Source organism: Anopheles moucheti, chromosome 2 (assembly GCF_943734755.1).
Source record: "Anopheles moucheti chromosome 2, idAnoMoucSN_F20_07, whole genome shotgun sequence".
NCBI lineage: Eukaryota > Metazoa > Arthropoda > Insecta > Diptera > Culicidae > Anopheles > Anopheles moucheti.
Window position 1 is genome coordinate 93,102,085 of NC_069140.1, and position 12,014 is coordinate 93,114,098.

The 12,014-nt window shown below is 41.7% G+C and overlaps 3 protein-coding genes across 3 annotated transcripts; 1 reads left to right on the top strand and 2 right to left on the bottom strand.

Moving 5' to 3' along the window:
• Window positions 1-5,257: 5,257 nt before the first annotated feature.
• On the bottom strand, window positions 5,258-5,999 carry LOC128300198 (uncharacterized; the record flags this gene model as incomplete). The annotated part of the gene is made up of 3 exons (XM_053036184.1): window positions 5,258-5,422; window positions 5,497-5,811; window positions 5,889-5,999. Coding segments are annotated over 3 exons (591 nt in total), but the record flags the coding sequence as incomplete, so codon positions are not given.
• Window positions 6,000-6,505: 506 nt separating this feature from the next.
• On the top strand, window positions 6,506-9,148 carry LOC128310190 (apyrase-like). Its single transcript, XM_053046769.1, has 7 exons — window positions 6,506-6,684; window positions 6,758-6,983; window positions 7,066-7,275; window positions 7,344-7,634; window positions 7,697-7,981; window positions 8,047-8,119; window positions 8,179-9,148. Exons 1-7 carry the CDS (start codon window positions 6,533-6,535, stop codon window positions 8,670-8,672), a joined length of 1,731 nt encoding a protein of 576 aa, XP_052902729.1. The 5' UTR covers window positions 6,506-6,532; the 3' UTR covers window positions 8,673-9,148.
• Window positions 9,149-10,462: 1,314 nt separating this feature from the next.
• LOC128297869 (uncharacterized) lies at window positions 10,463-11,835 on the bottom strand. Its single transcript, XM_053033582.1, has 2 exons — window positions 11,685-11,835; window positions 10,463-11,619 (listed from the first exon to the last, which is right to left on the bottom strand). The coding sequence occupies exons 1-2, from the start codon at window positions 11,833-11,835 to the stop codon at window positions 10,463-10,465; spliced, it is 1,308 nt and encodes a 435-aa protein (XP_052889542.1).
• Between the last annotated feature and the right edge of the window lie 179 nt (window positions 11,836-12,014).

Below are 12,014 nucleotides of genomic sequence, written 5' to 3' on the forward strand. Positions count from 1 at the left end.
AACCGGAGCTTGGTTGAAGACATATTATTATTGTTATTAAATTCCATTCCACTGCACGTAGCACACTCGTTGCGTCCCAAATGGGCGATCTTTCGTCTTTTGAAAACGTTTAGTTGATCCAGGTTTAAGATTGACGGTAAAAATAAAAATGGAAAGGCCTCAGTTCCTTTCGTCCTAACGATGAAGCTGCCTAACTACGTGACATCAAAACCAGCCCATTACCGGGCATCATTTCTAAAGCAGGCGCCGGTGCCGATGTCAAACGTTCTCGTCAGGAGTTACACAAATTGGAGCCTAACTGTGATTAACGTGGGGACAATCAACTGTCTGTAAGAGGAACTCCCCGTGGAGAGGCATCCTACAGGCAACGTTTATTCTGCTCATCGCCTTGATAATCATGCCCAAATCTGTCGCAAACGATATCATCACCAGTGATGGTGGTTGTGAGCTGGATGTCAAGGATACAGCACCGACCGATGACTGTCGGCTGATGTTTAACTCATCCCTTACTATCCGACTGTCAGTCAACGTTCACACCTGAGCACACGATACGGTTGGGGTAGCCGACGTTCCCGATTTGGCAATCGTCTCAACAACCTGTAATTTCACAAAAGAAATTTCCGCCGGCGTAATGAGACGCTGCCGCTATCAATGCTGTCGGACAATTGCAACACAGCAGGACATCCGGAAATGAAACTAATTTTCCGATTGATTTCATTACGCATTGTTTTGCGACGTAATGCCCGGGTGCCGACTAATGAAATAACTCAAATGAAGTCAATTAGAGCGCAATTCAAGCCATTTTAATGGACGAACCTTTGTGCGTGTTCGATGTACGTTAATAATCAATTCTTACAATTACTATTTCCTATAGTTACATTTACATTTACTATTACAATTACATTTACTATTTATAAGATTGAGTCTCGACAAATAGCATGTATAATATTTCCTTGACTAATTATTTATAATGTTACTTTCAACTTTTTTTTTATTTTTATTTTTATTATTTTATTTTTAATTTTTTTTATTTTTAAACTTTTCGCCAAATTGTAATATCCCAAACATCCTTATTTGTTTCTTTTCTTTTCTTCTTTTTTAATTTACGTATTTCATAATAATGGACATGGACTTTATTGACTGTATTTCCTATCCATTCATTTCCTTTTAGGTTTCATTTTTCTAACATATGTTAAATCTTTTGAAAGATTTTCACTTTTTTTACATTATAGGTAAGTAAGAAGCGTAATTTCTAAGGTAAACTTACACACTTTAGCTATTTAATATATTTTTATAATACTTTTATATTTCTTGTATTCCAATTACTTCTAGAAGATATTGAAGAGAGAAATGTGCTTCCATATAAACTTTATGATTTCCATCACTAATATAGGTACGATTTTAAATACTGATAGCAGTATCTACGAGGATTATTAATACAGCTTTTCATACAAGATATTTCCATCAAACCCAAAGCTATCTACGTCCTGCATTAGAATCCTTCCAGCATTGGCACATTCATCCACTCACACAATATTTATGCATCGAGTTATTCCTCCCGCCGATGTAAAGTGCATACCGAATGCGCTCATTATCGACACTGCCCTCGGTTTTGATCCAGTCCGCGGTGGACTTCTTATCGTTCGCCCCGGGGATCCTTCGACGTACGTCCTGTCGCCGAGATCGTTTATTACAATTTCGCTCCATCGAGAGATGCTCGATTATCACGTACGTGGCACGCGGCTAAACGTTCGCTTTCCTCGCATCGGCGAGACAACTACGCAAATGAAATGCGGAGGCTTTTGTCTAATCGTACCCGTCATACGCGGGCGTACGAGAACCGTTGAACCGATCGTCCGAAACCAGACGTCATAATTTAAACCCAATCCCGCGAGGGAATGCTCACCGTGCCCGGGTACTTTACTACGGATTCGCGACCATTCGTGTGCTCCCGGGTGTGGTGTGCTCCGGCACAACCGGCTGTGACCGGTAATTGGGTGTCAATTCGTGATTAGACCTATTTGCATATAAAATTATTCACTGTTCATCGTGCTGCAGGACGATGGGACACACTAGGATGGCTATGCTGAGAACACACTGTATGGTTCTCTGGCAGTAGGTTCATATGGCAGGGACATTGGGACTTGAGGCACTGTGGCACTCGGGCTGGAATGCAACACGAATGCGTGCGTATAAATGGACATCATGCAGCTGTAACGCAACCGAGTACGATTGGAGCCAATTTATTTCAATAATGTTAATCGTTCAACATACGACTGTACACCAGATAAGACATTGGCTACTCGTGAAGAGACTACATCGGAATGTAACTAGAAAATTAGCATAACTATCGTGTGTTTTATATTGAAATGAAAAAGCATATTTAAAAGTCTTTTTGGAGTTTAAATTATTTTTTCAAGAATTATTTTTTGCAAACTATTATTTTAATGTATATATCTCTTCAGGAATAATATCAAAATAGTAAAGACAAATCAAACTGATAATCATTTTAAAGCTATTGTACGGTATCGATAATATTATCTGGGAAACATATTGTTTAAAATCTGATAAATGTGGCGATTGCACATGAAATCAACCCCACTTTTGACCGGCATCACCATTTAATTGCTCTCGCAGTACCTTCCTCACGCTGGCTTTTCGTTGGCTGCTAACGTACGGCAAGCAACAATTTACAGACCAAAGGGAAACCCTTCCAATCCCAATTTCCCTTCAATTGTCCGCCCGACTATCAACCGCATGCGATCAGCATTTTTTCACGGTTCGACTAATTTTAATAATAACCGACAAATTGCTGACCGGTTGCAAAATGCAGGCAATCATTTAAAAACGCATAAACTTCAACCGCCCGTGCGTGGACACATTTTGAACCTCCCCATCGATTGCCCCGTTTTTCACCCCGTGCTGGTTGTGGTAGGCAAATTCTCCACCCCCGGTTGTGTGTGGCATCAACAAATTGATGCTATCGAGGCTATCGGACGGTACGAATCGGACCCACCGGCGTCCAAAGCACCCAATGATCTGTCGGGTGCAAAGTTTTTCGGGAGAACCATATTAAAACGAGCTACAAAACGGCGAAGCGTCCTGCTGCTCGGTGTCTTTCCATCAATCATTTTCCATCCCCTGCGTAACAAGCAGGCACCGTTCCGGTGAACGGGTTTCGACTGTTTCACGCAACACGAGTCCCGGCATGGGTTCTTGATGCATTCCACCCGCCAAACTGTCCTCTCTTCACCATCGTGTGCTCACCTCACCTTTCAATGCACCTGCATCCATTCCGCGTGCGTGGGTTGCATCTTTTATTCAATTAATATGCAAATTTTTGCTGGTGCTTCCAAATTAAAGGATGTCTGAGCCGGTAACGGATCAGCGTGAGCTGAGCCGACTGTTTGGTTACTAACTGCCGGCAAACGGTTACAGGATACATCAATCTCGTTTTCCCCGATGAGGGTTAGGCCTGTTTCGTACAACAAACAATAACCGTTTAGAAGCATCGTTAGTTTGGATGATAAGCGGGGTTAGGAAGGAACAGAAAGTGTTATCTTAAATTGACAACTACCATTACATTATTTCATTAATATTTTACAGAAATTATCGCAAGGAAAAGATAACAATATAAAGGAATTGTTTTGTAGAATGGCCGAGTGTCTTACAGATGATTTAGTTAAGAAAACTATAATTACATATGTCAATCATTAATGGACAACATACGAAAATTTGAAAAACCACTGACTGAAATTTACTTCCAAGAAATTTAAGTTCCAAGAACATGCGTCCTGTAGCATCCAAGTAATAAAGCATTGCCCTGATACAATAATACTTCAATGGGAAAAGTGATCCTCAGAATATGGTAGGAACAATCAGAAAATGATTTCATTGGGTTGAGAGAATAAGGTAAACGAACGCTAGAAATAGCAGGCCTTGACATCCTAGGATACTGTGCCGATAAAGGGGAAGACCTCATTGAATAAACCACTCGAGACTGTTGCATGCATAAGCACCTCAAATTGTTTAAATTTGCATAGGTGTAATTAAATGTGGGTCACTGTGTTTTTAGATTCACTGTTCTGCAAATTCTGATATGGAACTATAGTTTGGCACTGGCTTATATTATTATTGGCTTATTGGCTTATTGGCTTATTCGGCCTAGAACTGTTATGTCTTCAACTAATGATACGATTAATTGAAGTGTTACAACCACAATATCGTCCAAACGATGACTTATTGAATCCCAAGGAATTATTTATTTATTTACGGGAGTTATTGTTTTCTTAATGATAATAATGTTTGTAATAAATAATGTTGAATTTGTGAGAAAAATATTTAAATAAATAATATGTTATAACAAGTCATTCCAAATTCAGTCAATACTACAAATTAGAATAAGACGATCAAAAATAAAATTGTTTATACTGAAAATTATTAAATATCCTCAAGATTAGCTGAAATCAGACATTTTTAAAGATGCAGATCTCGAAATGATTTCAACTTTTGAGATGAAAAATTATTTGAACGTTGATATGTATATGTTTGATATATGAATGAATCTTAAAGCAGTTCATTTGACTAAAAAATCGGGTGGAAGGCGACCCTGGAGACTGATTCACATCACTGTTTCAAACAATTGATATGTCTTTCAAAAAAAAAAACTGAACCCAAATACCTCATTCCACAACATGAGCCTATGCATTTATTATATTATAATACTATTGTCCCACAGAAACGAAACCTCTCCTATATAAAGCTCATACTTGTGATGGGATTGCTCTCTTTGGGATTGTTGAATTTGTGAGAAAAATATTTAAATAAATAATATGTTATAACAAGTCATTCCAAATTCAGTCAATACTACAAATTAGAATAAGACGATCAAAAATAAAATTGTTTATACTGAAAATTATTAAATATCCTCAAGATTAGCTGAAATCAGACATTTTTAAAGATGCAGATCTCGAAATGATTTCAACTTTTGAGATGAAAAATTATTTGAACGTTGATATGTATATGTTTGATATATGAATGAATCTTAAAGCAGTTCATTTGACTAAAAAATCGGGTGGAAGGCGACCCTGGAGACTGATTCACATCACTGTTTCAAACAATTGATATGTCTTTCAAAAAAAAAACTGAACCCAAATACCTCATTCCACAACATGAGCCTATGCATTTATTATATTATAATACTATTGTCCCACAGAAACGAAACCTCTCCTATATAAAGCTCATACTTGTGATAAGTTTAGGAAATTACGAAAAAGAATGACAGATTAAATACCACCACCTTATCGGTGGCGTTCGGTTGCTGATGTTGAAGGACCATCTTCACTATGTACTCCCCGATTGGTACCATTTTCACCAACATATGATCATTGGCCAGGCGGAACTTTTGTATGCTATAGTAACCCTGTTGCAAAGAATAAACATCATCCGTTATTGTGTTTTCCATGTGGATCGTTATCGCCTACCCTACCGACGTACCTTGTCGAATGGACAGTTGAAGGTTAGGTTACCGAATTTTTCCAGCTCCTCGTTCAACAGTGGTACCACCGGATCCATACTGGCTTCCTCCGTGTTGCATAGCTCCTTGCTCGTACCGATCATCGTCATATACTCACCATCCATCTTGGAGTCGAGCTCTATGTTAACGAACACACCCTGCGCCACGTCCAGAAACAAAGTCCCATCCACATCGACCGTGCTGCCTTCGGTTTCGTTGTTAACCTGTACCTTCATCGTCAGATAGTCCGGGTTCGACACGTAGTCAACCTTTGTGATCATAATTTTGCCCGTGATCTACGAAGTTCGGGAATGAGAGCAAGGAGGCACTTATTTCTGTCCGCTAATGGTTTCATTTAAACCACTATTCTTACCACACACGCAAAGGCAACCAGTATGATCACGTTCTTCCATAACCATGTTTGGCTACAATTAGACATTGCGGTTTTGACAATGAAACTAAACGCAGCCGATCGCACACCGTTTTATAGTCCGCTGAGAACGATTATGACTACGCTATCACTCATCTTGCACTGATTAACGTAATGAGTGTAATTGTGCCCATAATAACGATCCTAAAATTTTGTGGCAAACTAATTGGACATTGTACATACAATTTAGGTTGATATTTTTGAAACTATAAAGCATATACAACTGATCTCGTCATACCTGGTCTCATAGCAGTAGTAGACAGCATTGATCATGCTAAATCCGACAGTGTTTTATTTTAAATTCTAACGTTAGCCATATTTAAATCTATGTTCTGATGTCTGATGATGTTCAGACAAGAGTTAAGATTACTCACGGCGTTGTAACAATCTATATTTACAATAAGGTTGCAAAATGGTAAACACCACCTTTCCATCAATAATTGTTCCAATCCGATCGCCACTATTGCGCTCAGCAGCGTGTGTACAGTTGGCCGGCAAAAGTGTGCCGGCGCACGCTATAAAAGACACTTCTGCCAACAGCTGTTCCCACACAACGTTAATCAAATTCAACGCAGCAAGGTGATAGAATGTCGCAGTTTCACTGTTACCCGTGGAAGGTTTTTGCATCGCTCGCGATGCTGAGCTACTTCGCCCCGGAATGCTGGACAAAAAGTGTTCCAGGTGTCGCGCAAGGTTCCTTCCCGCTGACTCTCATCCACATCAACGATCTGCATGCGCGGTAAGGTAGCGTTAAATATCTTCTGTTTCTGCCTTTCACTATTCTTTTCTCTGACTCACGAGCATTGAAACAGGTTTGATGAAACGAACCAAAAGTCATCCGACTGTACCGACCCGAAGGAATGTATTGCCGGAATAGCGCGAGTCTACCATACCATCAAGAAGCTGAAGAACGAGTATAAATCGAAAAATCCACTTTATCTCAATGCGGGAGATAACTTCCAGGGGACGCTGTGGTACAATCTACTGCGCTGGAACGTGACCGCCCACTTTATCAAGAAGCTTCCACCAGATGCAATGGTGAGATATTTCGTTGCTTTAATAGTAGTCAAATTTCTATTTAGTGTACTTTCTCTTCACTCCAACAAAACCAAAAATACAGACTCTAGGCAACCATGAGTTTGATCACAGCCCGAAAGGGCTCGCACCATATCTAGCCGAACTTGATAAAGAGAAAATTCCAACGGTTGTAGCGAATCTTCAGCTGAATGGAGAACCAGAGTTGAAGAAATCTAAAATTGCGTCCAGTATCGTGCTGAATGTAGGTGGACGTAAGGTTGGAGTCATCGGCGCCCTGTACGATAAGACACATGTAAGACTAGGAAGTATCCTGCTTGAGGTTGAATATGTCCTAACAAGTTACAATTTATCACTCAATAGCTATTGGCCCAAACGGGAAAAGTTACGTTGTCCAACTCTATTGACGCAGTGCGAAAGGAGGCACAAAAATTGAAGCAGGACAAGGTGGACATCATCGTTGTCCTGTCCCATTGTGGGTTGGACGGTGATAAGCAGCTGGCCGAGGAAGCTGGTGATCTGCTCGATGTTATCGTAGGTGCCCACTCGCATTCACTGCTTCTGGACAAAGATTCGAAGGTGCCATACGATACGAAGTATGATACAATTGAAGGAAGTTATCCGATTGTGGTTGAGAAGAAGGATAAGCATAAGGTATTCCTTAGTAGCCTTAGTACTATTTGCAGTTCTACATATGTGTCTTTACTTTCTGTTAGGTTCTGATCACCCAGGCACGTTCCTATGGTAAGTACGTTGGACGTCTGACGGTGTACTTTGATCAGAACGGAGAGGTACAGAGCTGGGAAGGACATCCAGTCTACATGAACAACGCGGTCCAACAAGACGAAGACATCCTGCGAGAACTGAAACCTTGGCGTGAAGCAGTAAAGCGACTTGGAACTCAAGTTATCGGGCAGAGTGAGGTGTTTCTGGATCGTGAATCGTGCCGTTGGTGTGAGTGTACCTTGGGCGATTTGATTTCGGATGCGTTCGCGGATAGGGTAAGTGAATTTTAGAATCATTATATCAGAAGGAAATATATTTCCTCCCTTTTGTATGTTTCCAGTACACGAATGGAACGTTTAGAGCGGTAGCAATCGTACAAGCGGGGAATTTCCGAAATCCAATCAACAAAGGAGGTAAACATGAAAGATGTGTCACGTTCCGGAACTATATGAGTTTTATTTCGCACTTTCAGCAATCACGAACGGGTTGGCGATCGAAGCCGCTCCGTACGGATCATCGGTTGACTTGATAAAGCTGAGCGGTGCTGATCTTTGGAGTGCAATCGATCACTCGTTCACGCTGGACGACGAGTTCCGGCTGAATACGATGCAAGTGTCCGGCATGACGGTGGTAGTTGATTTGGCCAAAAAACGTAACGAGCGTGTAAAAAGCATCCAAGTGATCAGTGCCGATGGATCATGGAAACCACTGAGCAAGCAACAGTTCTACTACGTCGCTGCACCGTCCTATCTTGCTGACGGAAAGGATGGATTTGAAATGATGAAAAGGGGCACGGAGCGTATCACTGGACCGCTGGATTCGGACGTGCTGATCGAGTACGTGCGGAAGCGCAAAACAATCACGAAGAGTATGTTTCAGCGGCAGCGAATGTTGATAGAAAATCATACGAACGGAACATGTTCGTGGGATATGGAAGGTGAAAGATACAAGCCCAAACGAAGATAGATGATTATTCGTTATTGATGAAAAACAACATCTTAATCCAATCCAATCTTAATACATTGATCGTCTAATTTTCCTGGGGTTTTGGTTACTAGCTGAAAATGTTTCGAGTAGTTTCATTCGTAATTCGAATGGTTTTAAATAATACTTCACTTAAATTACTTAAAAAGATCACAAATTTAGTTTCACAACATCAAAATTGCTAAAAAATAAAAATAATAAGCATAACATGGCACGCAAATTGCATAACTTCGAGTGTTCTGTAAATCGTAAACTACCGCATAAAGTATGCAATCGAAAACGCCTGAAGTTATGCAATTTATATTATAAATTCCTAGCTACGGGGGATTTGGTAAGGATGGGACTTTGGACCGGTCCCCTGTCGTGTGAAGTCCGGCGCCGTTAATTTGTTTAATAACTATTGGTTTTGCCACTTAAATACAACTTAAAAGTAAATCATGGAATACTGATAACCATTCCAACTTAATCAACTTTTAATTCCTTCACTAACCAAATTGTACAACGTACAATTCTCCTAGTAAAAAAAATATCTAAATTAAACAATTAAACACATTTCATCGAAGTTAGTTGTTCGATCATTAAGTCATCTTATGCTAGACTGACCTTTGCGTAATAAGCACTGCATTTTTTTTAAACAGCAATATTGTAAAATGCATTTGCTCACCTTGCATTCTGCCATTCATTTATCAACAGTGAGCATGAAGTGTTCGTTCGTAATATTGCTCTCATGCCTTATTATCCTTTACCTTGTTTTGCCAACCACATACGCATTCGTGAAGGTGAGAAGATTCCTAGCGATTAAGACGCAGCAATAGCTCAATAATGGTGGTTTGATGTTCCTGTTTCTTTTCAAGTTCAGTTGGTACCAATTGGCAACAAAGTGGAGTTAAACTATAACGTGAAAGCTTTCAACATTTCCTACCACTTTCATCAGCCAACTGTGATCACCAACCAGTCACTTGAGTTTCATGTTGAAATTAAACGAAAATTTAATAATTTGAAGGTAAGCTTAATGGAAAAAAAATGCAAGCAAATGCCAAAGTTGTAACCGGGCATCACGTTCTGTGTAGTTCCTACTAGTCCTGCACGGCATGACGCGAAACGGTACCATATCGTCTGTGCTGATCAAGCGTCAGATTGATCTTTGCGCTTTCCTACGAAACACCAATTCGGATCGTTTGTTGAAGAGTATCTACGATTACCTTAAAGCGCGCAGTAACTTCCCAACGAGATGCCCGTTCCTGCCGGGATACTACTATGTGTGCAATCTAAAGCTATCAGACGCCCCAGTTCCTGCCTTTCTGCCCGAGACCGATTTCCTTCTGGAGTTTAATTACTTTTCCGGAGTGCTCTCTGAATCGTTGATTGAGTTTCGTTTGTACGGCAAATTGATGCACGTAATTGAGAGAATTTTATTTTAGCGGATCATAGCTTATCGGACATAAGTTCAATAAAGGTTGTGGATTTGAATGGGGATGTACGAGTTTTAATCCGTTTGTATGATATAAAATACAGCAAGTGTTGCAAAAGTTAATTATCAACAAAAATTAAATATTTGAGACTCGCTAATGTTCGAAGATCAAATGAAGTTGTATGCTTTTAATTACAATACCAATTAAGTATCGAAACTAGCTATTCAAATTTTCAAAACAAATTTTCGCTGAGATACACTCTGATATCACTGCTCTCTGTCTCATTTACGTTATAGTGAAATTAATTTAAAATCTTTCATCCTCTACTCAACCTCTTACCACGCGTCATAAAACATTTCATCACAACAATAAACCTCTTACAGGATGCTCCAGTACCAGATGGCCTGTTACGCGGTTGAACTCATTCACATCACATGCGTACACGTAACCGTCTGCTATCGCGTTGCGATCCCAGCGCAACCACCGGACCTCATCGCTAACGTCCTTACACACCACGTATCTCTCATCGATCTCTTCCGGACTGGCGTGTGGATTGTTCACACCAATCAATGCCAATCCGTTATCGTTTTCCTCGTCTAGCAGCACCTTGTAGAACAGTGCCGGTGCCGGAACTCTACCGGACGGGTCACGGTTCGGGTCGAAGTCGAGGAAAACTTCCTGCGCATCACCGTTTCCGTCCGGCAGCTTCAGCACCCCGTACGTGCCGGTGTACACCGTCAGGCGAAGATCGTTCGCGGCCACGAACGCTTTAACGCCCGTCTCGATGCGCTGCCAGCTGAAACCATTGAACCGTTGCCACTGTGGTGCTACGTTCATGAACCAGAAGGAGGCCCGCTGGTGCGAACCGAACACAAAGTCCGATTTGGCGGCCAGGTGACCGCGTGCAAAGAATATGCCCTTCTTCTTATCCAGCAGTGCGTCGGCACGGGCCGATGAGCCCAGAATGCGGGCCAGCGTTGCGTGCTGTGTCGCGTACTTGTACAGTGCGGTCATCTTCAGCTCGCCATAGAAACTACCCTGTATGAACGATGGTCTTTTCACCGCTCGCTGATGGTTGTCGTTGTGTGGTGTTAGTTTATGTTTGACGTAATGACTGCGGAGGTGTGTCTCGTCGAAGCACACCTCGTACAGCTTGGCGAACCGATCCGCACCAACACTGAACCCAACCCGCACAATCGTCCCATTGTCGAAGCAACGGTCACCGGTGCGTTCGGCGACGTGGTAAACCGGCTGCTGGCAGGAAAACTCACTGATGTTATACTGCTCCGATCGATAACCGAACCTACCGTCATCCTCGCAGATGAGGGTGGCTGATTTGGATTTTCCTCCCGGTGAACCTTTGCGGAATCCGTGCGAGCAGAACAACTCCACCGACTGGCCGTAGTCAAGGCTAATAGTGGTACCGTTCAACAGCGGCCACACGAACTGATCGGTGCCTGGTTGGAGCAGCAAGGGTTGGGAGACCGTAAGATCACGGTGTAACGATATAATGCAGGCTGTGTAGTGAGACAAAGAACGCTTTAGATTGACCCGAATGACCAGAACCATGTCATTTGCTTACAAGATTCATCACTTGGCTTTGCTCTCTCCACCAGCGAGAACAGATCTGTTGGCTCCAGATCCGTCGAACTTTCAATGTACACACGCGAACGAACGTCTCTTCCGGCCAGCAGCACCAAAAGCATAAACACTTGATTTACGCGCTGTGGCATCTCGAATGCCCTCCGTCTAGAACCGTCTTCTTCGTTTGTAACTGCGGACCCTGCGTGGAACCGCAGAGATCTTCCACGCACCAGCAACTCACCACCGCGAATGAAGTTGAACGAACGCGTTAAATAAACAGCTGTTAACCAAACCGAACCAACCCCTATTTCGTACGGCGCTATCCACG

What these genes read in the sequence shown, in the direction of transcription:
- LOC128297869 (XM_053033582.1), bottom strand. Translation starts at nt 11,835, where the DNA reads ATGCCACAGCGCGTAAATCAAGTGTTTATGCTTTTGGTGCTGCTGGCC. An exon ending in AAAGCCAAGTGATGAATCTT is followed by an intron (nt 11,620 to 11,684) that starts GTAAGCAAATGA and finishes CTCACTACACAG; the next exon opens with CCTGCATTATATCGTTACAC.
- LOC128310190 (XM_053046769.1), top strand. Translation starts at nt 6,533, where the DNA reads ATGTCGCAGTTTCACTGTTACCCGTGGAAGGTTTTTGCATCGCTCGCG. An exon ending in AGCTTCCACCAGATGCAATG is followed by an intron (nt 6,984 to 7,065) that starts GTGAGATATTTC and finishes CCAAAAATACAG; the next exon opens with ACTCTAGGCAACCATGAGTT. An exon ending in CCCTGTACGATAAGACACAT is followed by an intron (nt 7,276 to 7,343) that starts GTAAGACTAGGA and finishes ATCACTCAATAG; the next exon opens with CTATTGGCCCAAACGGGAAA.